This window comes from Coregonus clupeaformis, chromosome 21, assembly GCF_020615455.1.
Source record: "Coregonus clupeaformis isolate EN_2021a chromosome 21, ASM2061545v1, whole genome shotgun sequence".
In the NCBI taxonomy this organism is placed as follows: Eukaryota; Metazoa; Chordata; class Actinopteri; order Salmoniformes; family Salmonidae; genus Coregonus; species Coregonus clupeaformis.
The window spans coordinates 4,515,718-4,543,633 of record NC_059212.1 but is presented as its reverse complement, the minus strand read 5'-3'; the positions used below and the strand labels follow the sequence as shown (position 1 = coordinate 4,543,633).

The 27,916-nt window shown below is 45.9% G+C and overlaps 1 protein-coding gene across 1 annotated transcript; it reads left to right on the top strand.

Moving 5' to 3' along the window:
- Positions 1-112: 112 nt before the first annotated feature.
- Positions 113-27,048, top strand: LOC121539047 (ankyrin repeat and EF-hand domain-containing protein 1). Its single transcript, XM_041847256.2, has 12 exons — positions 113-257; positions 1,923-2,215; positions 2,655-2,790; positions 3,875-4,074; positions 4,388-4,537; positions 6,027-6,150; positions 7,625-7,944; positions 8,256-8,770; positions 9,321-9,547; positions 14,441-14,589; positions 15,351-15,485; positions 26,011-27,048. The coding sequence occupies exons 2-12, from the start codon at positions 1,976-1,978 to the stop codon at positions 26,164-26,166; spliced, it is 2,352 nt and encodes a 783-aa protein (XP_041703190.2). The 5' UTR covers positions 113-257; positions 1,923-1,975; the 3' UTR covers positions 26,167-27,048.
- The last annotated feature ends 868 nt before the right edge of the window (positions 27,049-27,916 follow it).

The following is a 27,916-nucleotide window of genomic DNA, read 5'->3' as shown; positions in this document are numbered from 1 at the left end:
TTTAGAATGCAGACCTGTTCTACAAGCTCAGAATGTGATCTCACAGTGCGCGGTTGCTCCGGTGACCAGAAAACCCCCAGAGTCAGAGTTTCTGCTTCGAAACAATGTGTCCTGTCACTAGTGATTTGTTATGAAGTTAGGTACCGTGGTCCACAGCGTAGAGTCACCATGTTGCTGAATAGAATGGTGGTATTTGGACTCTTTTGTCTGGGGATACTGTAGAGAGGCAGTGATTCGAAGGCACTGAATTTGGCAGGGTAAGTTATGGGGCCTGAAGAAATGCTATCTGTTTGCACAATATTTTCGAGATAGGCCGAAAATATTGTCGGTATCTCAGATTGTTCTGGCAATTCTCACATAGAAACGACATTGGGAGGAAGGATGTTTGAAATGCTTTTTTACATTTGTATCCAAAACAATGTTTTTTAAAATTATGATGAAAGTGGCAATTCTATGCCCTTTTTAGACCTATAGCATGTATAGTTCCACAAAGACCCTATGATACAGACATCTTGGTGTCATTATACTCCTCATAGTGTGCTCTAAAATATGCAGTGTCTTGATTTTTTTTTAAACATTAGAAATATGAATATCTAAAGTACCCTTTTTTGATTTAGCTTATTGCTAGAAGTAATGTTTGGAACATTATATTATTCAAATACATCACATTTCCAGAGTGGGCTGCCTGGTACTTTTGGAGATATGTCCTATTTTCTACATAGAAATTGACATTATAGGTCACTAACCAATCACAGCAGTCTTTTACAATCGCACATTCAGTAAATCACCAGCAGAGGGAGTTCTCTTTGAATCCATTTTCCCATTCACTGTGTTGGAGGTGCTCATTAAGTGTATCATAACTTAAAAATTAGCAGAGAGCCTACTCTGGAAATGTGATGTAATTGTAGAGCGGTGGTCATCAACCTGGCGATCGACTGGTCGATCTCCAAGGCATTCCTAGTCGATCACCAAACATTTCTGTAAAAAAAAACAATGATAAAGCCTTGCGTGCCTATTTTTTGTTTGTTTGTTTCGCATTGTTGGTGGTAGGTGCAGTTGATTCAGCAGCCCTAGCGCCGGGAAGGCAAGGTGTTCCCTTCTTGAACAATTTCATGTGTCTGAAGGTAGAACTCCGCCTACCCAGAAGGCCCAGAGAGCAAATCAAGTGCACCTATAGGCCTACCGCAGGCCAATAAGATAGCTCCGATCACCATGTCTGCCCAGTTTCCTCGAGCCAAAGATTGTAAAAAGAAGCCTTGAACACACAGCAAAGTCGATACTGTGAGATTTCAAAAATGCTAAAACCATGACTAGTGAGAGACTCAACGAATACGGCAAAGACCTGCTGTTTTTATGAGTGAGTTAATGTTTAAGTTGTTATTCAGCACTGTCAACACTTTGTTCAACACTTTTATACCATAACATTTGCATTCTCCCTAGTTCCACTCACGCTACAACCAGCACTGCAGCTGCACCGAATGAGTGTTGCAAAGTGTTCCGATAAGCTTGCGTTGTTATATATTAGCGTCTTGTGTCCTTTTTAATATCAAGGAATATTTCACTTTCTCTGGTCATAGGAGTAACGACGTGAATTGGCGCATGAGGCCTTACAGGATAGTTTGTGGTAAAAATGCAAAAAGCATTTCAAACATTCTTCCCTCCCAATGAAGTTTCTATGTGAGAATTGCAAGAACAATCTGAGATACCCAAAATAATTTCGGGCTATCCCGGCGAGGAATCGGCCAAATAAAGATTAACAGTAGAGTTACTTTTACTCTAGTATTCGTGGAAAATAAAAATGTGAGAAAAATCCAATGTAACCCTTCCCTATACCTCCTCCCTTACTCACCCTATATACACCCTTCTCTCCTCTCCTCTCTCCCCTCCTCTCCTCTCTCCCCTCCTCTCTCATATCTACACAGCACTCTCTTCTCCTCTCCCCTGCCCATTCTCTCTCCCTCCCCAGACTGCCACCATGACCCAGAGTGGAGGTGTGAACGTGCGCAGCGCGGTGGCCGAGGATCGTCTGGAGGTGCTGCAGGTGTACCGTCTGCTGCAGTGCGTACGCGAGGGAGACACGCCCCCGATAGAGAAGATGGTGCGTCTGGGCGTGCCCAACCTCATCAACCTGACCGAGCCCAACGAGGGGAACGCCGCCATGCACCTGGCCTCAGTGGCCAACGACACCGACATGGTGCGCTTCCTGCTCTCACAGGTAGGCCCGGTGTCCAGTTACATGGTGCGTTTCCTACTCTCACAGGTAGGCCCGGTGTCCAGTTAAATGTTGCGTTTCCTGCTCTCACAGGTAGGCCCGGTGTCCAGTCCACCAATCGTCAGTAGCGTTATCAAAACTGTCGCCTTCCTCTAAAACAGGGTTCGCTGTCACTTTAAATCCTGATACTAGTGCAGTTCCCCTATTTGTGATTACAGTACAACCTCTACCAAGAGGTCTGGACCTTTGTGGCGTAGGTGGGAGTGCAGTCAGACAGTCTCTGGTTCAAGCCCTACTCTAGCTCCTCCTGATCCACCGAATTGTTACAGTATCATCCTAATCCTGCTTGAGCGGTTTAGACCAGGTTACTGTTAAGCACTTTTTCACAAATGTATTTGATCAAACCACTAGCTCTATTGATATTCCCCACCGTTCCTCCCAGGGTGCACACCCTAACATCCAGGACAAGAAGGGGCGTACGCCCGTCATTCTGGCAGCTCAGCTGGGCCACGACAACATGGTCGCCCTGCTGGCCAAGAACCACGCCAACATGGACGTGGTCGACACCGAGGGCAAAGGTAGGTAGGGAGAGGATCTCTACCCTGCACCCAGATCTGTTTGTTCTGTCTTGCCGACTCCTATGGTCATTGTCTGTGACAGTGACCACAGCATAGAAGTTAGCAAGACGGAACAAATAGTTTAGATGTGGGAGGAGGCTAAGGGACGTTGAAAATGATGGGCCAAACATCACCAGAGCCATATATTTAAAGAGTAGGTCCAACTTTTAGGTTGTCAAATATTGTTCTAATTCTAGAAATTCAGTTACATAGCATTGTTTAAATATTCCCCATGTCATTTTAATGGGGCGCTAACATGGCTGCCATGTCATTTTGTAGTGTCGTGTAAATGCATCATAATGCGGAGAACCTCAATGTCCCAACTCTGTAAATACATGGCTCGGAACAACACCAACTGTGGAAGAGTTTTGTAAACTGGTGGACACTGAATCTGGGAGTCTGGTTTGTAAGGGAACAGACAAGATGCTTCTCTCCTGTGCTTCCCTCCAGGCACACTGTTCTAGTGCATCTGTTGTAACCCCCTAACCCTAACCCCCCCCTACCTCCTAACCCCCTAACCCTAGCATCCTAACCCTAACCCCCCCCTACCTCCTAACCCCTAACCCCTAACCCCCCTACCTCCTAACCCCCTAACCCTAGCATCCTAACCCTAACCCCCCCTAACCCTAACCCCCTAACCCTAGCATCCTAACCCTAACCCCCCTAACCCTAACCGACAAGATGTTTCTCTCCTGTGCTTCCCTCCAGACACACTGTTCTACTGCATCTGTTGTAACCCCCAACCCCTAACCCCTAACCCTAACCCCCCCCCTACCTCCTAACCCCCTAACCCTAGCATCCTAACCCTAACCCCCTACCTCCTAACCCCCTAACCCTAGCATCCTAACCCTAACCCCCCCCCTACATCCTAACCCCCTAACCCTAGCATCCTAACCCTAACCCCCCCCCTACCTCCTAACCCCTAACCCTAGCATCCTAACCCCTAACCCCCCTACCTCCTAACCCCCTAACCCTAGCATCCTAACCCTAACCCCCCCCCCTAACCCTAACCGACAAGATGCTTCTCTCCTGTGCTTCCCTCCAGGCACACTGTTCTACTGTATCTCTCCCACCAAGCGTCACATGCGCTGCCTGCAGGTGGCGCTCAACAGCAAGGCCAACGTCAACAACGTGTCCACAGCTGGGACGCCCATCTTCCTGATGGCCTGCGAGCGCGCCCACGACTGTGAGAACATGTGCATCAGCATCCTGGAGAGAGGGGCCGACCCCAATGCCACCAATGAGGTAATCACTAGACGACCGCGCTGGAAAGGACACAATTGGCTATGGCATCATCAGACATCAAATCACATTTTAATTTATTTGTCACGTGCCGAATACACTGTAAATGAGTCGTTTGGTCTTGATAAAATGAAGAATTTGCGGTTCAAATTATGATTTGAAAGTACTTTACTTCAATCCTTACTTGTATGATTCCAGATAGTGACGACTGAGATCTCAACTCTCTTCCTACTCCACCTTCATTGCTTCATCTCCTTTACTTTTTCATGACCATATTAACATTAGCCTGTTGCTGGTTCTCCTGTCCTCCCTCCAGGCGTCTGGTCGTTCGGCCCTGATGGAGGCAGCCAGGGCGGGGGCAGTGGAGCTGGTCAGGGCCATCCTCCAGAAAGGGGGGAACCCCAATGCCGTGGACAAGAAAAGGATGCACGCTGCCCACCTCGCTGCAGAGGGGGGCTTCTTTGAGGTACTATAGAGGTGCTGGTTAACAAAAGGATACCTTAGTAATCAGGTTTAAAACCAAAAGGATACCTTAGTAATCAGGTTTAAAACCAAAAGGATACCTTAGTAATCAGGTTTAAAACCAAAAGGATACCTTAGTAATCAGGTTTAAAACCAAAAGGATACCTTAATAATCAGGTTTAAAACCAAAAGGATACCTTAGTAATCAGGTTTAAAACCAAAAGGATATCTTAGTAATCAGGTTTAAAACCAAAAGGACTGATGATTGTAATATAAAACATTTTAATGTACTTTTTTAAATTCAACATATATACTGCTATAAACTGTTATATGAAGTGTTCTGGCTACATGATGAACACAGGCTAGAATAATTTTTCAGAAAGGCCGTATTTCATATTGCCCAATTTATTTTCAAAGCCTGGGGGAGAAAGATACATGTATTGTTTGTATAATGTGACAAGGTGGTAGCTGTAGCGTTACACGGACCCTGTAGCGTTACACGGACCCCGTAGCGTTACACGGACCCTGTAGCGTTACACGGACCCTGTAGCGTTACACGGACCCTGTAGCGTTACACGGACCCTGTAGCGTTACACGGACCCTGTAGCGTTACACAGACCCTGTAGCGTTACACGGACCCCGTAGCGTTACACGGACCCCGTAGCGTTACACAGACCCCGTAGCGTTACACGGACCCTGTAGCGTTACACGGACCCCGTAGCGTTTAACGGACCCCGTAGCGTTACACGGACCCTGTAGCGTTACACGGACCCTGTAGCGTTACACGGACCCTGTAGCGTTACACGGACCCTGTAGCGTTACACGGACCCTGTAGCGTTACACGGACCCTGTAGCGTTACACGGACCCTGTAGCGTTACACGGACCCTGTAGCGTTACACGGACCCTGTAGCGTATACGGACCCCGTGGCGTTACGCGACCCCGTAGCGTACACGGACCCCGTAGCGTTACACGGACACTGTAGCGTTACACGGACACTGTAGCGTTACACGGACCCTGTAGCGTTACACGGACCCTGTAGCGTTACACGGACCCTGTAGCGTTACACGGACCCTGTAGCGTTACACGGACCCCGTAGCGTTACACGGACCCTGTAGCGTTACACGGACCCTGTAGCGTTACACGGTGGCAGTAGTTGGAAGAGTTGCAAAGTTAATTGAAAATAATTCCATTGTTGATTAGATGCTTTTTTTCATTAATTAGGCTATTTTCTCTTGAACCATATGGTCTATCCATCCACTAGAAACTCGTGGGCAATATGGACACAGACATACAAAAATATATTAATATACTATATATATTAATACATTAAAAAAAAAAGTTATTCAAGTATAAATTACCAACGTTACTATACATTGCCAGAGATTACCTGTTAATTACCTTAACTTTGGTAAATTACTGCTACCTTTGCAACCCTAAAAATAAATCAAATAAAAATGTATAGACTAGGTCTAATTCTGTTTTCCCTTTCAGGTGATAGTGGTGCTGTCTGCTTACTCTGCAGACTTGAGTGTGACTGCCACGGATGGGAACACCCCCTTGCACTTGGCTGCAGCCGCAGGCTTCACTGACTGCTGCAGGTTCCTGGCTCAGAGAGGTAGGGGCACCTGACTGACTGGGCAGAGAGCCCACGGGCTGTGCAGGCTTTGGTTCCAGCCCAGCACACTGAAATCAATAAGTCGGTCAACTGCTCATGAAGACATCGATTGGCAGAATCGGGTGATTTGGTGCTGGGACGGAACAAAAGCCTGCACACCCTGTATCTCTCTAGGACCAGGGGTGTTGATCTCCGATGTTGACCTCTCTTTCATCCACAGAAGATTAGAAAATCTCTAACCCCAGGGTCATATACAGTTGAAGTCGGAAGTTTACATACACTTTAGCCAAATACAGTTATACTCAGTTTTTCACAATTCCTGACATTTAATCCTAGTCAAAATTCCCTGTCTTAGGTCAGTTAGGATCACCACTTCATTTTAAGAATGTCAAATGTCAGAATAATAGTAGAGAGAATGATTTCTTTCAGCTTTTATTTCTTTCATCACATTCCCAGTGGGTCAGAAGTTTACATACACTATTTTTTGTAGCATTACCTTTAAATTGTTTAACTTGGGTCAAACGTTTCGGGTAGCCTTCTACAAGCTTCCCACAATAAGTTGGGTGAATTTTGGTGTAACTGAGTCGTTGTCCATTTGGAAGACCCATTTGCGACCATTCTTTAACTTCCTGACTGATGTTGAGATGTTGCTTCAATATATCCACATCTATTTTGTGAAGTGCACCAGCCCCTCCTGCAGCAAAGCACAGCATGATGCTGCCACTCCGGTGCTTCACGGTTGGGATGGTGTTCTTCGGCTTGCAAGCACCACCCTTTTTCCTCCAAACATAACGATGGTCATTATGGCCAAACAGTTCTATTTTTGTTTCATCAGACCAGAGGCCATTTCTCCAAAAAGTACGATCTTTGTCCCCATGTGCAGTTGGAAACCGTAGTCTGGCTTTTTTATGGTGGTTTTGGAGCAGTGGCTTCTTCCTTGCTGAGCGGACTTTCAGGTTATGTCAATATAGGACTCGTTTTACTGTGGATAAAGATACTTTTGTACCTGTTTCCTCCAGCATATTCACAGGGTCCTTTGCTGTTGTTCTGGGATTTATTTGCACTTTTCGCACCAAAGTACGTTCATCTCTAGGAGACAGAAAGCGTCTCCTTCCTGAGCGGTATGACGGCTGCGTGGTCCCATGGTGTTTACACTTTCGTACTATTGTTTGTACAGATGAACGTGGTACCTTCAGACGTTTGGAAATTGCTCCCAAGGATGTCATGCACAAAGTAGATATTCTAACCGACTTGCCAAAACTATAGTTTGTTAACAAGAAATGTGTGGAGTGGTTGAAAAACGAGTTTTAATGACTCCAACCTAAGTGTACGTAAACTTCCGACTTCAACTGTATACTGTAGCTAAAGCCAACCAACTCTAACCCCAGGACCATATATACTGTAGCTAAAGCCTGCCATCTCTTACCTGTAGATTGCATCTTAAAATTCAACATACCTCCTGTGTCAACCCCAGGCTGCAACGCCAAGCTGAAGAACATAGAGGGTTTGATCCCCAGTCAGATGGCCAAGAACAACAACCAGAAGCCAGCCATGAAGGAGCTGAAGAAGGCTGAGCGTCTGGAGGTGAAGTTCTCCAAGCCCGGCGCCGTCAATCCCAATGAGCTGTGGGCGCTCACGCTGCACGACTGGTCCTGCGAGCACGAAGCGTCACTCCGCACCGCCATGGAGATCGCTGAGGAGGCCGTGGGTCCCGTAGAGACGGTTACCCGGGAGACGTTCGTGGCGGTGCTGCAGGATCACCGGGCGCCAGTGGATGACGAGAACCTCCAGAAGGTCATTCTAGAATATGATAGTCATTCTAGAATATCTAGAGTTGATGTTTAACTATATGTGTATGATATCTGATCTGTGGGACGTTCGGTTGTGTTCTTCTTTATGGCTTTAATGTACAAACCTCATGGGCAAAACACTACATTTTCTACATAGTGACTCTGGTCAAAAGTAGTTCAATATAAGGGTGAATAGGGGGTAATTTGAGAAGCAGCCAATTTAGTATACTGTTTTAGATTGTGCTCTTATTCTGCAGTAGGTCCTAGTTGCCAGAAAAAAACACTTCATGAATTAAAATGAATATTTGTATCCAGGTGATTCTGGAGCACGACAAGAAGCGCGAGGGACTGATCAACGTGACTGATTTCTTCAAAGGGGTGCGTTACCTCCAGAAAACCTTCACTCTTCCCTCCTACGAGCCCAAGAAGAAGAAAGCCGGGAAAGGGGAAAGGGGGAAAAAGAAAGGCAAGTTCGTCCTTCCCATGCCCATCTGCATTGTCCCTCCGGAGCTCATCTGCCGGCGCCAGGACGGCGGCCCGCCACACTTCATGGTGGAGAGCTACCAGCAGTTCACCGACACCAAGCGGTTCGACCGCGACCACCCGCCTGGCCACCCCATTGAAGACGACTCAGCGTGGTACGTGGACGAGCCGGAGAAGATCTATATCAACATCAACTACTGTGTGAAGACCGGGGACCTGGAGTCTCTGAGCCTGGCCTTCAGTCAGGGGGTCCCTGTGGATGTGAAGGACTGCTACTACAAGACGCCCCTGATGACCGCCTGCAGGAGCGGGAACTATGAGGTGGCCCGGTTCCTCATCAGCCTGGGGTGAGCAATGAGCATTATACCAGGGTTGTGGTCAATTCCATTTCAATTCCAGTCAATTCAGAAAGTAATCCAAATACCAATTCCACATTTTCCTAATTGAAAAGCATACAAAATAATTGGAATTTGGTTACTTTCTGAATTGACTGGAATTGAAAATGGTATTGACCCCAAACCCTGGTGAGCAATGAGCATTATACAGCCCTGTAGTATTGCTGTTCCTCAGTTTCAGTGCTGAGCCTGGTTTATTCAGTAGTGATCAGGTCTCAGTGCTGAGCCTGGTTTATTCAGTAGTGACCAGGTCTCAGTGCTGATGCTGGTTTATTCAGTAGTGATCAGGTCTCAGTGCTGATGCTGGTTTATTCAGTAGTGATCAGGTCTATTGTTGATCATTAGTCATACATCAGTGAACCAGCTCTGGACCACAAGGGGATTTGACTAATCAAGTCTATTGATCCCTATTTTGTTAATGTTATTCGATACCTGGCGATGCATTTTACTGGTTTAGCGGCTGGTTTATAGGTCAGTAATCAGGTGTATTGATCCGCTACAGTGCTGATGTGAACACGTGTGACCAGTTCAGTTGGACACCGCTGCACCACGCCTCCCATGCAGGCCAGGTGGACATCGTGGACCTCCTGGTGCATTCTGGGTCAGTGGTGGACGCCGTGGCCATGAACGGTGCCACGCCCCTTATGAGGGCCATCGAGAGCTGCAGACCGTGCTGTGTGGACTACCTCATCAAGGCCGGGGCCAGGGTGCAGGCAGAGAACAAGAAAGGTACTAATACTATATCACTACTAATACTCTGTCTGTAATACTGCATGATTACCTCATCAAGGCCGGGGCCAGAGTGCAGGCAGAGAACAAGAAAGGTACTAATACTATATCACTACTAATACTCTGTCTGTAATAATGCATGACTACCTCATCAAGGCCGGGGCCAGGGTGCAGGCAGAGAACAAGAAAGGTACTACTACTACTGGATGACTCTTTTAAACGCTAGATAAGGCTGGTCAAAAGTAGTGCACTATAATAATATGCCATTTATCAGACGCTTTTATCCAAAGCGACTTACAGTCATGCGTGCATACATTTTTTGTGTATGGGTGGTCCCGGGGATCGAACCCACTACCCTGGCGTTACAAGCGGCATGCTCTACCAATTGAGCTACAGAGGACCACAAAGCTATGATCCCTCACTTGTTAAATCCCCTTTAATCAGTGTAGATGAAGGGGAGGAGACATGGATTGTGTATGTGTGCCATTCAGAGGGTGAATGGGCAAGACAAAATATTTAAGTGCCTTTGAACGGGGTATGGTAGTAGGTGCCAGGCACACAGGTTTGAGTGTGTCAAGAACTGCATCGCTGCTGTGTTTTTCACGCTCAACATTTTCCTGTGTGTATCAAGAATGGTCCACCACCCAAAGGACATCCAGCCAACTTGACACAACTGTGGGTAGCATTGGAGTCAACATGGGCCAGCATCCCTGTGGAACACTTTCGACACCTTGTAGTCCATGACCCGACGAATTGAGGCTCTTCTGAGGGCAAAAGGGGATGCAACTCAATATTAGAAAGGTGTTCCTAATGTTTTGAACACTCAACATATAGGGAATAGGGTGCCATCATGTTATCAATCGGCCAGCAGATGGCCCTGTTTCCCTTGTTGTGATGTATTCCTCTAATGTCCCTCCACCCCCTCCAGCCCAGTTCACAGTTTCTGGCTCCTCACTCACCCGTGAAATTAAAATGTGATCCGATAACAGGTCTGTCATCCCCAAATCCCTGTAGCAACTGTGGACAGGTGGAGAGAAAGGTGCAGATTAGAGGACTACTGTTATGTATGAAAGGTGCAGGGTAGAGGACTACTGTTATGTATGAAAGGTGCAGGGTAGAGGACTACTGTTATGTATGAAAGGTGCAGGGTAGAGGACTACTGTTATGTATGAAAGGTGCAGGGTGGAGGACTACTGTTATGTATGAAAGGTGCAGGGTAGAGGACTACTGTTATGTATGAAAGGTGCAGGGTAGAGGACTACTGTTATGTATGAAAGGTGCAGGGTGGAGGACTACTGTTATGTATGAAAGGTGCAGGGTAGAGGACTACTGTTATGTATGAAAGGTGCAGGGTGGAGGACTACTGTTATGTATGAAAGGGGCAGGGTGGAGGACTACTGTTATGTATGAAAGGTGCAGGGTGGAGGACTACTGTTATGTATGAAAGGTGCAGGATATGTATCTATGTATCACTGGTTTAGCTTTTAATATATACTGAACAGAAATATGAACGCAACATGTAAAGTGTTGGTCCCATGTTTAATGAGCTGAAATAAAAGATCCCAGAAATTTCCCATACGCACAAAAATCATATTATTCTCAAATTCTGTGCACAAATTTGTTTACATTCCTGTTAGTGAGCATTTCTCCTTTGCCAAGATAATCCATCCACCTGACAGGTGTGGCATATCAAGAAGCTGATTAAACGGCATGATCATTACACAGGTGCACCTTGTGCTGGGGACAATAAAAGCCCCCTCTAAAATGTGCAGTTTAGTCACACAACACAATGCCACAGATGTCTCAAGTTTTGAAGGAGCGTGCAATTGGCATGCTGACTGCAGGAATGTCCACCTGAGCTGTTGCCAGAGAATTGAATGTTCATTTCTCTACCATAAGCTGCCTCCAACGTCGTTTTAGAGAATTTGGCAGTACATCCAAACGGCCTCACAACCGCAGACCACGTGTAACCACGCCAGCCAAGGACCTCCACTGAGACCAGCCACCCGGACACCTGATGAAACTGAGGAGTATTTTTGTCTGTAATAAGCCCTCTTGTGGGGAAAACTCAGTCTGATTGGCTGGGCCTGGCTCCCAAGTGGGTGGGCTTATGCCCGCCCAGGCCCACCCATGGCTGCGCCCCTGCCCAGTCATGCAAAATCCATAGATTAGGGCCTAATTAATGTATTTCAATTGACTGATTTCCTTATATGAACTGAAATTGTTGCGTGTTGCATTTATATTTTTGTTCAGTATAATAATATAGGCCATTTAGCAGATGCTTTTATCCAAATTGACTTTGTCATGTGTGAATAAATTTTTTACACATGGGTGGTCCTGGGAATTGAACTCACTGTCCTGGCATTGCAAGCGCCATGCTCTACCAACTGAGCTACATAGGACCACTGTGTACCTACAGTATGTATAACTGCTTTAGCTACTGTTATGTTACCCGGAAGGTACAGTATATGGTTGGCTGGAATCCTCCTGATTCCTGCTTACAAGCAAAAACTAAAGCAGGAAGCAACAGTGACTTAAAAATAAAAAAAGTGGTCAGATGAAGCAGATGCTAAGCTACAGGACTGTTTTGCTAGCACAGACTGGAATATGTTCCGGGATTCTTCCAATGGCATTGAGGAGTACACCACATCAGTCACTGGCTTCATCAATAAGTGCATCGATGACGTTGTCCCCACAGTGACTGTACGTACATACCCCAACCAGAAGCCATGGATACAGGCAACATCCGCACTGAGCTAAAGGGTAGAGCTACCGCTTTCAAGGAGCGGGACTCTAACCCGGAAGCTTATAAGGAATCCCGAGATGCCCTCCAACGAACCATCAAACAGGCAAAGTGTCAATACAGGACTAAGATTGAATCGTACTACACCGGCTCCGACGCTCATTGGATGTGGCAGGGCTTGCAAACTATTACAGACTACAAAGGGAAGCACAGCCGCGAGCTGCCCAGTGACTCGAGCCTACCAGACGAGTTAAATTGCTTCTATGCTCACTTTGAGGCAAGTAACACTGAAACATGCATGAGAGCATCAGCTGTTCCGGATGACTGTGTGATCTCGCTCTACGTAGCCAATGTGAGTAAGACCTTTAAACAGGTCAACATTCACAAGGCCACAGGGCCAGATGGATTACCAGGACGTGTACTCCGAGCATGCGCTGACCAACTGGCAAGTGTCTTCACTGACATTTTCAACCTCTCCCTGTCTGAGTCTGTAATACCAACATGTTTCAAGCAGACCACCATAGTCCCTGTGCCCAAGGACACTAAGAGAACCTGCCTAAATGACTACCGACCCATAGCACTCACGTCTGTAGCCATACGTTTTTTGAAAGGCTGGTCATGGCTCACATCAACACCATTATCCCAGAAACCCTAGACCCACTCCAATTTGCATATCGCCCCAACAGATCCACAGATGATGCAATCTCTATTGCGCTCCACACTGCCCTTTCACACCTGGACAAAAAGAACACCTATGTGAGAATGCTATTAATTGACTACAGCTCAACGTTCAACGCAATAGTGCCCTCAAAGCTCATCACTAAGCTAAGGACCCTGGGACTAAACACCTCACTCTGCAACTGGATCCTGGACTTCCTGACGGGCCGCCCCCAGGTGGTAAGGGTAGGTAACATCACATCCGCCATTATGATCCTCAACACGGGGGCCCCTCAGGGGTGTGTGCTCAGTCACCTCCTGTACTCCCTGTTCACTCATGACTGCATGGCCAGGCACGACTCCAACACCATCATTAAGTTTGCTGATGACACAACAGTGGTAGACCTGATCACCAACAACGACGAGACAGCCTATAGGGAGGAGGTCAGAGACCTGGCCGTGTGGTGCCAGGACAACAATCTCTCCCTCAACGTGATCAAGACAAAGGAGATGATTGTGGACTACAGGAAATAGAAGAGGACCGAGAACGCACCCATTCTCGTTGACGGGGCAGTAGTGGAGCAGGTTGAGAGCTTCAAGTTCCTTGGTGTCCACATCACCAACAAACTAACATGGTCCAAGCACACCAAGACAGTTGTGAAGAGGGCACGACAAAACCTATTCCCCCTAAGGAGACTGAAAAGATTTGGCAAGGGTCCTCAGATCCTCAAAAGGTTCTACAGCTGCACCGTCGAGAGCATCCTGACTGGTTGCATCACTGCCTGGTATGGCAACTTCTCGGCCTCCGACCGCAAGGCACTACAGAGGGTAGTGCGTACGGCCCAGTACATCACTGAGGCCAAGCTTCCTCCCCTCCAGGACCTCTATACCAGGCGGTGTCAGAGGAAGGCCCTAAAAATGGTCAAAGACTCCAGGCACCCTAGTCATAGACTGTTCTCTCTGCTACCGCATGGCAAGCGGTACCGGAGCGCCAAGTCTAGATCCAAGAGGCTTCTAAACAGCTTCTACCCCCAAGCCATAAGACTCCTGAACATCTAATCAAATGGCTACCCGGACTATTTGCATTGCCCCCCCCCCACCCCTATTTTACACTGCTGCTACTCTCTGTTCATTATCTATGCATAATCACTTTAATAACTCTACCTACATGTACATATTACCTCAACTAACCGGTGCCCCCGCACATTGACTCGGTACCGGTTCACCCAGTATATAGCCTCGCTATTGTTATTTTTACTGCTGCTATTTAATTGTTACTTTTATTTCGTATTATTTTATATTGTATTGTATTGTTTTGTGATTTTTTTGCGGGGGGGGGGGGTATTCTTTCTTAAAACTGCATTGTTGGTTAAGGGCTTGTAAGTAAGCATTTCACTGTAAGGTCTACACCTGTTGTATTCGGCGCATGTGACAAAATAAAATTTGATTTGAATTTGACGGTTTCAATTAAAAATGCTGTGGTCTCATTTCAGAGAAGAATTGTCTGGACATTGCCAGAGCATATGGAGACATCAGGATAAGGGATCTGGTCCAGGACAAGTTTGACAGCCTCCCCAAGTCCAAGGAGGGGAAGGGGAAAGGAGGAGCCAAACCCAAACCAGCCAATCAAGCAGCTCCTAAAGTAAATAACTACCTGGTTGTGGGATTATGTTATTTCCTCTTCATGGTTAAAAACGTACTGCAGTCTAGTGTTATGTGTCTTGTGTATATACACTGAGTGGAAAAAAAAAACATTTAAGAACACCTGCTCTTTCCATGACATAGACTGACCAGGTGAATGCAGGTGAAAGATATGATCCCTTATTGATGTCACTTGTTAAATACACTTCAATCAGTTTAGATGAAGGGGAGGAGACATGTTAAAGAAGGATTTTTAAGCCTTGAGGCAATTGAGACATGGATTGTGTATGTGTGCCATTCAGAGGGTGAATGGGCAAGACAAAATATTTAAGTGCCTTTGAACGGGGTATGGTAGTAGGTGCCAGGTGCACCAGTTTGTGTCAAGAACTGCAACGCTGCTGGGTTTTTCACGCTCAACAGTTCCCTGTGTGTATCAAGAATGGTCCACCACCCAAAGGACATCCAGCCAAGTTGACACAACAGTGGGAAGCATTGGAGTCAACATTGGCCAGCATCCCTGTGGAATGCTTTCGACACCTTGTGGAGTCTATGGCCCGATGAATTGAGGCTGTTCTGAGGGAAGATGTTCCTTATGTTTGGTATACTCAGTGTGTTTTTTAAATGTATGACATATGCTTCAATATGTATGTTATTATTGATATGTAGTGTTTGATTTGATGTGTGTATCTGCCTGTGCATGTGTGTCTTTGTATGTCTGTGTGTATCGTGTGTGTGTGTGTCCGTCTGTCCGTCCCCATCCAGTCTGACTCTCTGTCGGCGACCACCTCTGAGACGGCGGTGAGGAAGTTTTCTCTGAAGGACAACATCATCTTCCTCAACACCCAGATCACCAGCGGAGCTACCAACCTCCTCGACATCAGCTTTGTGCCAAAAACAGTACGTTCCCACTTCTCCGCAACCTCCTTGGCAGAAGGCGCCTGATCTAGCCCATGACCTCATCCTCTGATTAGCTCAACCTGTTGTTTTGTTCACAACTTGTTTTTTGCTCTCGAGGCGCTCTGCTGCCCCTCTCCTACCCTGTGATGATGTCATTTCATAGTGTTGTAGGAACCAGGTTAAATTTAGTAGATAAGTGAATCTGGGCGCCGCACAGGCTGAATAACAAGGATTCTATTATGTCGAGTGAGCTTACTGAGGTTTATCTTAGAATGATTGATGGACGTGATATACTGACTTGGGGTACAAGGTAATAACATCAAATTTGTAAGTCGCTAAATGACTTAAATGTAAATGTAAAGAAGGGAGTGCCAAATGGTGGTTAACAGATGTTGTTGAAGAAACGTGTCACATGAGATATATAAACTGAGAAGTTTTCTTTGTTCAGTAGTTCGAATGGCAAGAGGCAAAGCACGCGCCTTTTGTTAGATGAACCCGGTACCGAATATTACATATTTGTATGAACTCTCCATCTAAGTGTTAAATGTCTTCTTGCATCATGAATTACTTGATACCTGAGAAATTCATCATAACACCCCCCCCTCTCTTTCTTTTCTGTCCCGCTCTCACTCCACTCTCTCTCTCTCTCTCTCTCTCTCTCTCTCTCTCTCTCTCTCTCTCTCTCTCTCGCTCTCTCGCTCTCTCGCTCTCTCTCTCAATTCCATTTAAGGGCTTTATTGGCATGGGAAACGTATGTTAACATTGCCAAAGCAAGTGAAGTAGATAGTAAACAAAGTGAAATAAACAATAAATATTAACAGTAAACATTACACTCAGAAGTTCCAAAAGAATAAAGACATTTCAAATGTCATATTATGTATATATACAGTGTTGTAACAATGTGCAAATAGTTAAAGTACAAATGGGAAAATAAATAAACATAAATATGGGTTGTATTTACAATGGTGTTTGTTCTTCACTGGTTGCCCTTTTCTTGTGGCAACAGGACCCAAATCTTGCAGCTGTGATGGCACACTGTGGTTTTTCACCCAGTAGATAAGGGAGTTTATCAAAATTGGGTTTGTTTTCGAATTCTTTGTATTGTTTTAGTGATTCACCATAGTGAAGGCGTAGGCTCAGGTCTTCTGGGTCTCTATGTTTTTGGTTGGATAGGTTTCTCAATTTCTTTCTTAGGTTTTTGCATTCTTCATCAAACCATTTATCACTGTTGTTACTTTTCTTCGGTTTTCTGTTAGAGATTTTTAGATTTGATAGGGAAGCTGAGAGGTCAAATATACTGTTTAGGTTTTCTACTGCCAAGTTTACACCTTCACTATTACAGTGGAACGTTTTGTCCAGGAAGTTGTCTAGAATGGATTGAATTTGTTTTGCCTAATTGTTTTTTTGGTAGGTTTCAACACAACTTTCCTTCCATCTATAGCATTTCTTAATATTATTCAGTTCCTTTGGCTAAAGGTGTACCTACCATAGGAGTCCACTCGAAGCCTACCATTGACTATGTACATACCCAGTGTGCGACAGAGCTGCAGGAGTCGTGACCCGTTTTTGTTGGTTATGTTGTCGTAGTTGTGCCTAGGAGGGCATATGGGGGAGGGAATGCTGTCACCTCCAGGTAGGTGTTTGTCCCCCTGTGTGCTGAGGGTGTCAGGTTCTTGTCCAGTTCTGGCATTTAGGTCGCCACAGACTAGTACATGTCCCTGGGTCTGGAAATGATTGATTTCCCCCTCCAGGATGGAAAAGCTGTCTTCATTAAAGTATGGGGATTCTAGCGTGGGGATATAGGTAGCACACAGGAGGACATCTTTCTCTGTTGAGATAATTTCCTTTTGAAATTCTAACCAAATGTAAAATGTTCCTGTTTTGATTAATTTAATAGAGTGAGTTAGGTCTGACCTATACCAAATTAGCATACCCCCTGAGTCCCTTCCCTGTTTCACACCTGGTAGTTTGGTGGATGGGACTACCAGCTCTCTGTAACCTAGAGGGCAACCAGTGGGTCCGTCTCCTCTATACCATGTTTCTTGTAGGATTCCAATTTCTTTGGTGAAGTCCAGATTCCTGCTCTTTAGGCCAAAGGCAGATGACCTCAGGCCTTGGATATTCCAGGATGAAATAGTGAAGGCTTTGTGTTCCATAAAGTGTCTAATGTTGTTGGTCGTGTGGTTTGGCCTCAGGCCAGTAATTGTGAGCAGAGCATGCTGAGCATCTGGTACATGCCATTGGCTTGGGCTAGTGTAAGAGGCAGTGTTGGGCCTTTTTGCCTGCTCACGGCCTGGGTGTATGTGTGACTTTCATGTTGAAGCCCTCTTTGTGGGAGTGGGGGGCTTGGGGTGGGTAGGAGCGGCATAGGTCTGATCTGAGGGGGCCTAAATGGGGTGTGGGCATGGTTGACTTGGGGGGGAGTGTAGATGTGGCTGATGGTGCTGTGGTCTGGATATAGGTCCTCTCTGCGGGGGTCCTCTATGTGTAGGTCCTGGGGGGGGTGTCTGTTGATCTGTTGCTCCTGTGTGAGGTGTTGGGTCTGCAGTTGAGGGCGATATCCTTTAGGGTCCGGGCGAAGGTGGGCACTGCTGCCTTGTATAGGTGGACCTGGTCATTAAGGCTGTTCCAGGATGGAGTGGTGGGCCAGGTAGACATTTGGTTTTGATGCACAGTCAAAACCCGCTGTATGGTAGCAGGGTGGAAGTATTTTCGTGGTAGCAGGGTTGAGATAACCACTTGTGCGTTGGGGAAAGTAGAAGCTTTTTCTATCACCCCCTTGAGTGCTGTGGCCACCCTTTCCTGCTGTGTTCTCAGGTCGTTTGTGCCTGTGTGTATTAATTATGTGGCTGGGTGATCCTAGTCAAATCAAATCAAATCAAATCAAATTTTATTGGTCACATGCGCCGAATACAACAGGTGCAGACATTACAGTGAAATGCTTACTTACAGCCCTTAACCAACAGTGCATTTATTTTAAACAAAAAAAGTAAGAATAAAACAACAACAAAAAAAAAGGGTTGAGAAAAAAAAAGAAAAAAAAGAGCAGAAGTAAAATAAAGTGACAGTAGGGAGGCTATATATACAGGGGGGGTACCGTTGCAGAGTCAATGTTGGGGGGCACCGAGCTAGTTGAGGTAATATGTACATGTGGGTAGAGTTAAAGTGACTATGCATAAATACTTAACAGAGTAGCAGCAGCGTAAAAAGGATGGGGTGGGGGGGCAGTGCAAATAGTCCAGGTAGCCATGATTAGCTGTTCAGGAGTCTAATGGCTTGGGGGTAGAAGCTGTTGAGAAGTCTTTTGGACCTAGACTTGGCACTCCGGTACCGCTTGCGTGCGGTAGCAGAGAGAACAGTCTATGACTAGGGTGGCTGGAGTCTTTGACAATTTTGAGGGCCTTCCTCTGACACCGCCTGGTATAGAGGTCCTGGATGGCAGGAAGCTTTGCCCCAGTGATGTACTGGGCGTACGCACTACCCTCTGTAGTGCCTTGCGGTCGGAGGCCAAGCAGTTGCCATACCAGGCGGTGATGCAACCAGTCAGGATGCTCTCGATGGTGCAGCTGTAGAATTTTTTGAGGATCTGAGGACCCATGCCAAATCTTTTTTGTCTCCTGAGGGGAATAGGCTTTGTCGTGCCCTCTTCACGACTGTCTTGGTGTGTTTGGACCATGATAGTTCGTTGGTGATGTGGACACCAAGGAACTTGAAGCTCTCAACCTGTTCCACTACAGCCCCGTCGATGAGAATGGGGGCGTGCTCAGTCCTATTTTTTCTTTCCTGTAGTCCACAATCATCTCCTTTGTCTTGGTCACGTTGAGGGAGAGGTTGTTGTCCTGGCACCACACGGCCAGATCTCTGACCTCCTCCCTATAGGCTGTCTCATCGTTGTCGGTGATCAGGCCTACCACTGTTGTGTCGTCGGCAAACTTAATGATGGTGTTGGAGTCGTGCCTGGCCATGCAGTCATGGGTGAACAGAGAGTACAGGAGGGGACTGAGCACGCACCCCTGAGGGCCCCCCGTGTTGAGGATCAGTGTGGCAGATGTGTTGTTACCTACCCTTACCACCTGGGGCGGCCCGTCAGGAAGTCCAGGATCCAGTTGCAGAGGGGAGGTGTTTAGTCCCAGGATCCTTAGCTTAGTGATGAGCTTAGAGGGCACTATGGTGTTGAATGCTGAGGGTGTAGTCAATGAATAGCATTCTCACGTAGGTGTTCCTCTTGTCCAGGTGGGAAAGGGCAGTGTGGAGTGCGATAGAGATTGCATCATCTGTGGATCTGTTGGGGCGGTATGCAAATTGGAGATGGGTCTAGGGTTTCTGGGATAATGCTGTTGATGTGAGCCATGACCAGCCTTTCAAAGCACTTCATGGCTACAGACGTCAGTGCTACGGGTCGGTAGTCATTTAGGCAGGTTATCTTAGAGTCCTTGGGCACGGGGACTATGGTGGTCTGCTTGAAACATGTTGGTATTACAGACTCAGTCAGGGACATGTTGAAAATGTCAGTGAAGACACTTGCCAGTTGGTCAGCACATGCTCGGAGTACACGTCCTGGTAATCCGTCTGGCCCTGCGGCCTTGTGAATGTTGACCTGCTTAAAAGTCTTACTCACATCGGCTACGGAGAGCGTGATCACATAGTCATCCGGAACAGCTGGTGCTCTCATGCATGCTTCAGTGTTGCTTGCCTCGAGCGAGCATAGAAGTGGTTTAGCTCGTCTGGTAGGCTTGTGTCACTGGGCAGCTCGCGGCTGTGCTTCCCTTTGTAGTATGTAATAGTTTTCAAGCCCTGCCACATCCGACGAGCGTCAGAGCCAGTGTAGTATGATTCAATCTTAGACCTGTATTGACTCTTTGCCTGTTTGATGGTTCGTCGGAGGTCATAGCGGGATTTCTTATAAGCGTCCGGGTTAGAGTCCCGTTCCTTGAAAGCGGCAGCTCTACCCTTTAGCTCAGTGCGGATGTTTCCTGTAATCCATGGCTTCTGGTTGGGGTATGTACGTACGGTCACTGTGGGGGACGACATCATCGATGCACTTATTGATGAAGCCAGTGACTGATGTGGTGTACTCCTCAATGCTGTCTGAAGAATCCCCGGAACATGTTCCAGTCTGTGCTAGCAAAACAGTCCTGTAGCTTAGCATCTGCGTCATCTGACCACTTTTTTATTAACCGAGTCACTGGTGCTTCCTGCTTTAGTTTTTGCTTATAAGCAGGAATCAGGAGGGATAGAGTTATGGTCAGATTTGCCAAATGGAGGGCGAGGAGAGCTTTGTATGCGTCTCTGTGTGTGGAGTAAAGGTGGTCTAGAGTTTTTTCCCTCTGGTTGCACATTTAACATGCTGGTAGAAATTAGGTAGAACGGATTTAAGTTTCCCTGCATTAAAGTCCCCGGCCACTAGGAGCGCTGCATCTGGATGAGCGTTTTCCTGTTGATTAATGGCCTTGTACAACTCATTCAGTGCAATCTTAATGCCAGCATTGGTTTGTGGTGGTAAATAGACAGCTATGAAAAATATAGATGAAAACTCTCTTGGTAAATAGTGTGGTCTACAGCTTATCATAAGATACTCTACCTCAGGCGAGCAAAACCTCGAGACTTCCTTAGTATTTGATTTTGTGCACCAGCTGTTGTTTACAAATATACACAGACCGCCACCCCTTGTCTTACCGGAGTCGGCCGTTCTGTCCTGCCGATGTAGCGTATAGCCTGCTAGCTGAATGTTATCATTGTTGTCGTTCAGCCACGACTCCGTGAAACATAAGATATTACAGTTTTTAATGTCCCGTTGGTAGGATAACCGTAATCTTAAATCGTCCACTTTATTTTCAAAAGATTGAACGTTGGCTAATAGGATTGATGGAAGAGGCAGTTTACTCGCTCGCCGTCGGATCCTTACAAGGCACCCCGATCTTCGTCCGCGATATCTCCGTCTCTTCCTCACACGAATGACGGGGATTTGGGCCTTGTCGGGTGTCTGTATGATATCCTTGCGGCCGCCTCGTTGAAGAAAAAATCTTCGTCCAATACGAGGTGAGTAATCGCTGTCCTGATATCCAGAAGCTCTTTTTGGTTATAAGAGACGATGGCAGAAACATTATGTACAAAATAAATTACAAATAACGCGGAAAAACACACATAATAGTACAATTGGTTAGAGGGCTGTAAAACGGCAGCCATCTTCTCCGGCGCTGTTCTATGAGGACTTCATGATGCCTAGTCGGTCCTCAGACAGAAGGTCTGGACACCAGAGTTTAGACACTGTGTGTTTTGGAAAAAGTTTATTTTCTTGTATGTATTTCCAGTTTGAGTCCATAAGGAGTACAATCTGTGGCTTGTGTATGTCTTCAGTGGGTGTGGGGGGGTCGTCATGAGGGCTATCAGGGTGTCTGACAGGGGGGTTGCTCATAGGGGTAGGGGTCCCCAGGGCTTGAGGTTCTTCATTTGTTTGTCTGGCTGTGATGTCGAGGCTATGGTCAGGGTCTATGGTGTACTGTTCTGCTGCGGTGTCGAGACTTTGGCCAGGATCTGAGGTGGGCTGTTCTGCTGGCTTCTCTGCGGGGGTAGCCAGCTCTCTAATGGGTTGTTCTATGTCATCCGTCATTGTTCTCACCTTCTCCTCCAGCACTCTGATCCTCTCCTCTAGTGTTCTGTTCTTCTCCTGCTCCTGCTCTTTCTCCTGTTGATGTTGTCTCACCACAGTCCAGAGTGCAGACATGTCTCTCTCCACCTCCAGCTCTTCAGGTCTAGTTAAGGGGGTGTTGTTGTGCTGGACTGTTGTCTGGGTCTGTGCTGACTGGATTGTGTTCACCTGCTGTTCCAGCTCCACCTGCCTTACCTCCAGCTGGGTGAATTTATCCTTCATTTCAATGAGGGAGTAGTACTCTGTGCTGGGAAGTTGACTTTCTTCTTGGGGTTGCTCTGTGGGGTTATTTAATGAAGAGGTCTGTCCCGCTCGGGGTGGGGGTATGTTTCTCAAGGGAGAGCTTTTCCTGCTGAGCTATTTCTTTGATTAGGTGAAAGTCCAGCTGGAACTGTTTGGTGTTGCCTTGAACCAAAACGGTTCCAGATTTATAGAGATTAATATTAGACGACTCAGAGTCCTCGTTGTCCAGTATCCTGAGTTTCCACCCATCGCTAACACCCCCCCCCCCTTTTAACAGAGGGGTAGTGTGCTAGTATAGCACTGTGCCATGCCAGGGGATGGTCTGTGTGGAAGATAAGGTTGCTTATGTTCCCATTTTTATAAAAATCAGCAAAAAGTGTCTCCTGATTCCCCATAAGGATTTTCATTTTGTACTCTTTTCGTGTCTTGTCGTTTTTTACATTGAGGGTACTGTATTTTAATGACCTCTGAACAGCGGGGGGGGGGGGGTGCTTCTAAGGCCTCTCCATTTGGTTGGGGTAGACTGTGCGACTCTCCTGCCATTGTTGGGCTCAAGGGCTTTGACACCTCTCACTTCACACGTCAGTGCTAATTGAAATTGTATATCTGTGTACTAGCAAGCTTGGTAGCCTTAGCATTCAGTCCTTATGAAGTAAAATATATCATTGTAACGTATTTTTCTTCTTGGTTTTTGAAAGTAAAAAATAGCTTCATACTAAACATTACTCACTCAGTTCCAGGTTGGATGGTGTTTTCAGGTTTCTGTTAGTTTGCCAGAGCATTTGCTGTATAGCTTGGGAATAGTAATCCTTGGTAGTAGAAAGCCTTCCAGGTAATTCCGTCCAAAATCAGGTTGTAGGTTTGGAGTTTTGGTTTGGAATGAAGGTTATGTTGTGGAGGGTAGCATACTGTAAATGTCCCTGCCAAAAAATCCTACTTTATCTAACTCTCTCTCTGCCTATTCTCTCTCTCTCTCTCTCTCTCTCTCTCTCTCTCTCTCTCTCTCTCTCTCTCTCTCTCTCTCTCTCTCTCTCTCTCTCTCTCCTTCCTCTCTCTCTCTCTCTCTCCTTCCTCTCTCTCTCTATCCTTCCTCTCTCTCTCTCTCTCTATCCTTCCTCTCTCTCTCTCTCTCTCTCTCTCCTTCCTCTCTCTCTATCCTTCCTCTCTCTCTCTCCTTCCTCTCTCTCTATCCTTCCTCTCTCTCTATCCTTCCTCTCTCTCTCTCTCTCTCTCTCTCTCTCTCTCTCTCTCTCTCTCTCTCTCTCTCTCTCTCTCTCTCTCTCTCTCTCTCTCTCTCTCTCTCTCTCTCTCTCTCTCTCTCTCTCTCTCTCTCTCTCAATTCAATTCAATTCAATTCAATTCAAGGGCTTTATTGGCATGGGAAACGTGTGTTAACATTGCCAAAGCAAGTGAAGTAGATAGTAAACAAAAGTGAAATAAACAATAAATATTAACAGTAAACATTACACTCAGAAGTTTCAAAAGAATAAAGACATTTCAAATGTCATATTATGTATATATACAGTGTTGTAACAATGTGCAAATAGTTAAAGTACAAATGGGAAAATAAATAAACATAAATATGGGTTGTATTTACAATGGTGTTTGTTCTTCACTGGTTGCCCTTTTCTTGTGGCAACAGGTCACAAATCTTGCAGCTGTGATGGCACACTGTGGTTTTTCACCCAGTAGATAAGGGAGTTTATCAAAATTGGGTTTGTTTTCGAATTCTTTGTGGATCGCTGTAATCTGAGGGAAATATGTGTCTCTAATATGGTCATACATTTGGCAGGAGGTTAGGAAGTGCAGCTCAGTTTCCACCTCATTTTGTGGGCAGTGTGCACATAGCCTGTCTTCTCTTGAGAGCCAGGTCTGCCTACGGCGGCCTTTCTCAATAGCAAGGCTATGCTCACTGAGTCTGTACATAGTCAAAGCTTTCCTTAAGTTTGGGTCAGTCACAGTGGTCAAGTATTCTGCCACTGTGTACTCTCTGTTTAGGGCCAAATAGCATTCTAGTTTGCTCTGTTTTTTTGTTTGTTCTTTCCAATGTGTCAAGTAATTCTCTTTTTGTTTTCTCATGATTTGGTTGGGTCTAGTTGTGTTGTTGTTGTTGTTGTTGTTGTCCTGGGGCTGTGTGGGGTCTGTTTGTGTTTGTGAACAGAGCCCCAGGACAAGCTTACTTAGGGGACTCTTCTCCAAGTTCATCTCTCTGTAGGTGATGGCTTTGTTATGGAAGGTTTGGGAATCGCTTCCTTTTAAGTGGTTATAGAATTTAACGGCTCTTTTCTGGATTTTGATAATTAGCGGGTATTGGCCTAATTCTGCTCTGCATGCATTATTTGGTGTTTTACGTTGTACACGGAGGATGTTTTTGCAGAATTCTGCATGCAGAGTCTCAATTTGGTGTTTGTCCCATTTTGTGAATTCTTGGTTGGTGAGCGGACCCCAGACCTCAGAACCATAAAGGGCAATGGGTTCTATAACTGATTCAAGTATTTTTTAGCCAGATCCTAATTGGTATGTCAAATTTTATGTTCCTTTTGATGGCATAGAAGGCCCTTCTTGCCTTGTCTCTCAGATCGTTCACAGCTTTGTGGAAGTTACCTGTGGCGCTGATGTTTAGGCCGAGGTATGTATAGTTTTTTGTGTGCTCTAGGGCAACGGTGTCTAGATGGAATTTGTATTTGTGGTCCTGGCAACTGGACCTTTTTTGGAACACCATTATTTTTGTCTTACTGAGATTTACTGTCAGGGCCCAGGTCTGACAGAATCTGTGCAGAAGATCTAGGTGCTGCTGTAGGCCCTCCTTGGTTGGTGACAGAAGCACCAGATCGTCAGCAAACAGAAGACATTTGACTTCAGATTCTAGTAGGGTGAGGCCGGGTGCTGCAGACTGTTCTAGTGCCCTTGCCAATTCGTTGATATATATGTTGAAGAGGGTGGGGCTTAAACTGCATCCCTGTCTCACCCCACGGCCCTGTGGAAAGAAATGTGTGTGTTTTTTTGCCAACTTTAACCGCACACTTGTTGTTTGTGTACATGGATTTTATAATGTCGTATGTTTTTCCCCCAACCCCACTTTCCATCAATTTGTATAGCAGACCCTCATGCCAAATTGAGTCAAAAGCTTTTTGAAATCAACAAAGCATGAGAAGACTTTGCCTTTGTTTTGGTTTGTTTGTTTGTCAATTAGGGTGTGCAGGGTGAATACGTGGTCTGTCGTGACGGTAATTTGGTAAAAAGCCAATTTGACATTTGCTCAGTACATTGTTTTCACTGAGGAAATGAACTAGTCTGCTGTTAATGATAATGCAGAGGATTTTCCCAAGGTTGCTGTTGACGCATATCCCACGGTTGTTATTGGGGTCAAATTTGTCTCCACTTTTGTGGATTGGGGTGATAAGTCCTTGGTTCCAGATGTTGGGGAAGATGCCAGAGCTAAGGATGATGTTAAAGAGTTTAAGTATAGCTAATTGAAATTTGTGGTCTGTATATTTTATCATTTCATTGAGGATACCATCAACACCACAGGACTTTTTGGGTTGGAGGGTTTGTATTTTATCCTGTAGTTCATTCAATGTAATTGGAGCTCTCTCTCTCTCTCTCTCTCTCTCTCTCTCTGCCTGCTGTCAGGTGTGGGGTAAGCAGCTAACCAGCAGCCAGCTGATTGAGAGGAAGGAGGAGAGGAGGGACCGTCTGTCCTGCGAGGTGGACTATGAGGACTTCATGATGCCTTTCAACCAGAACATCAGGCAGAAGGCCCAGGAGCTGGGAGGCCTCGACAACTGATAAAGACAGAGACAGAGGTAGTGTCCCAAATGGTACCCTTTTCTTATAAATGGTGCACTACATTTGACCAGGGCCCAATGGGACACAAACATAGTGTTTGTCAACATAGTGCACTAAATTGGAAATAGGGTGCCATTTCAGATGCACGCAGAAAAGAGACAAAAATAAACCATGCGTGTCCAATCGGTTTTGATTCAACTAGCAGTCTTTTATAAAGCCAGCATGCCATCATATTGTTACTGACATACAGTACACATATACCATATTGTAGCGTTGTAACATAATGATAGAAGCCATAGTTCTCAGTTGTTTGTACTCTACATCACAGGAGGTTAGTGGCACCTTCATTAGGGAGGACGGGCTCGTGGTAATGACTGGAGCGGAATCAGTGGAATGGTGTCAAACACATGGTTTCATTCCATTTGCTCCGTTCCAGCCATTATTATGAGCCGTCCTCCCCTCAGCAGCCTCCTGGGCTCTACATGCTATAATAGAGGTTGATAGTAGTTGATATGTGTTGATAGTAATTGATAGTTTCTTGTCTTTATTGGTTGTTTTATTCAGATATCCAGTAGATGAAAGCAAGAGGATTTTTTAATCTTTTCTATTCCTTTACAATCTCTTCTTTATTGCATTCAGGTCACAGTAATTATGTATGTATGTGTACCTGGCACTGTAAATGTCCATTGTTTGTTTACAGAAAGACTAACAAGCTAAATAAACACATCTCCAGGCCCGGGGTTCATTGGCAACATATCTACTTCCTCATGTGCTTATACAACCTGTCCTCTCGCTGTGAGCACCACCTGTCCCTCACACACACACCCTCCCTTCCAGTATCCCTCTCTCTCTCCAAGCCGGTAGTTCTATACTATCTATTGCATCTTAGCCTATGCCACTCTGATAATGACATTGCTCATCCATATATTTATATATTCTTATTCCATTCCTTCACTTAGATTTGTGTGTATTAGGTATTTGTTGTGGAACTGTTAGCTATTACTTGCTAGATATTGCTGCACTGTCGGGAACAAGAAGCACAAGCGTTTCGCTACACTCGCAATAACATCTGCTAACCGTGTGTATGTGACCAATAAAATTCGATTAGATTTTGGTAGTCTGTGCTTCAGTCTTTCTCTAGCCTGCGGCTGTGTACACTGATGGAGGGAAAAGAGAACTACGGTAGGCTTCTGCCTTTGTCACCCATCCCGTGTTTTCTAGCCTGTGCTGATGAAGGAGAGGAGACCCTGGGTCTGTATGTGTCAGACCCTATGGATCCGGGTCAAAAGTAGTGCACTACATATGGAATAGGGTGCCATTTGGGACGCAGATGAAAGGCCACCAATAAGGCAGAGAACAACGGGAGCCAATTCTTCTCAGCGTGTGCAGGTAGACTGCTTGAACATGACACATGCTCTTCACATGCTCTTCCCATTGGAGCCTAATGTTGAGCTGGTTTGCTGTGAAACAACATGTGTACACGGTTTGTACCGTGACCTCTGGAGCCATTTGTGATGAATGGGTTCAAACCAGTAAAAAAGTGATCTGAGAGAAAGAAAGAGAGAGGATAAAGAGAGAGAAGGGTAGTGACAGAAGGAGAGAGAGAAGGGTAGAGTGAAACACGCTGTTGAGGTGATGGACATGACTCAAACTGAGATGGAGGGAGGGAGAGAGACGGAGGGATGGAACGTGGGAGGGTGAGAAAGATGGGGGACGGATTTGAGGGTGAGACATTAAGGGAGGAGATATT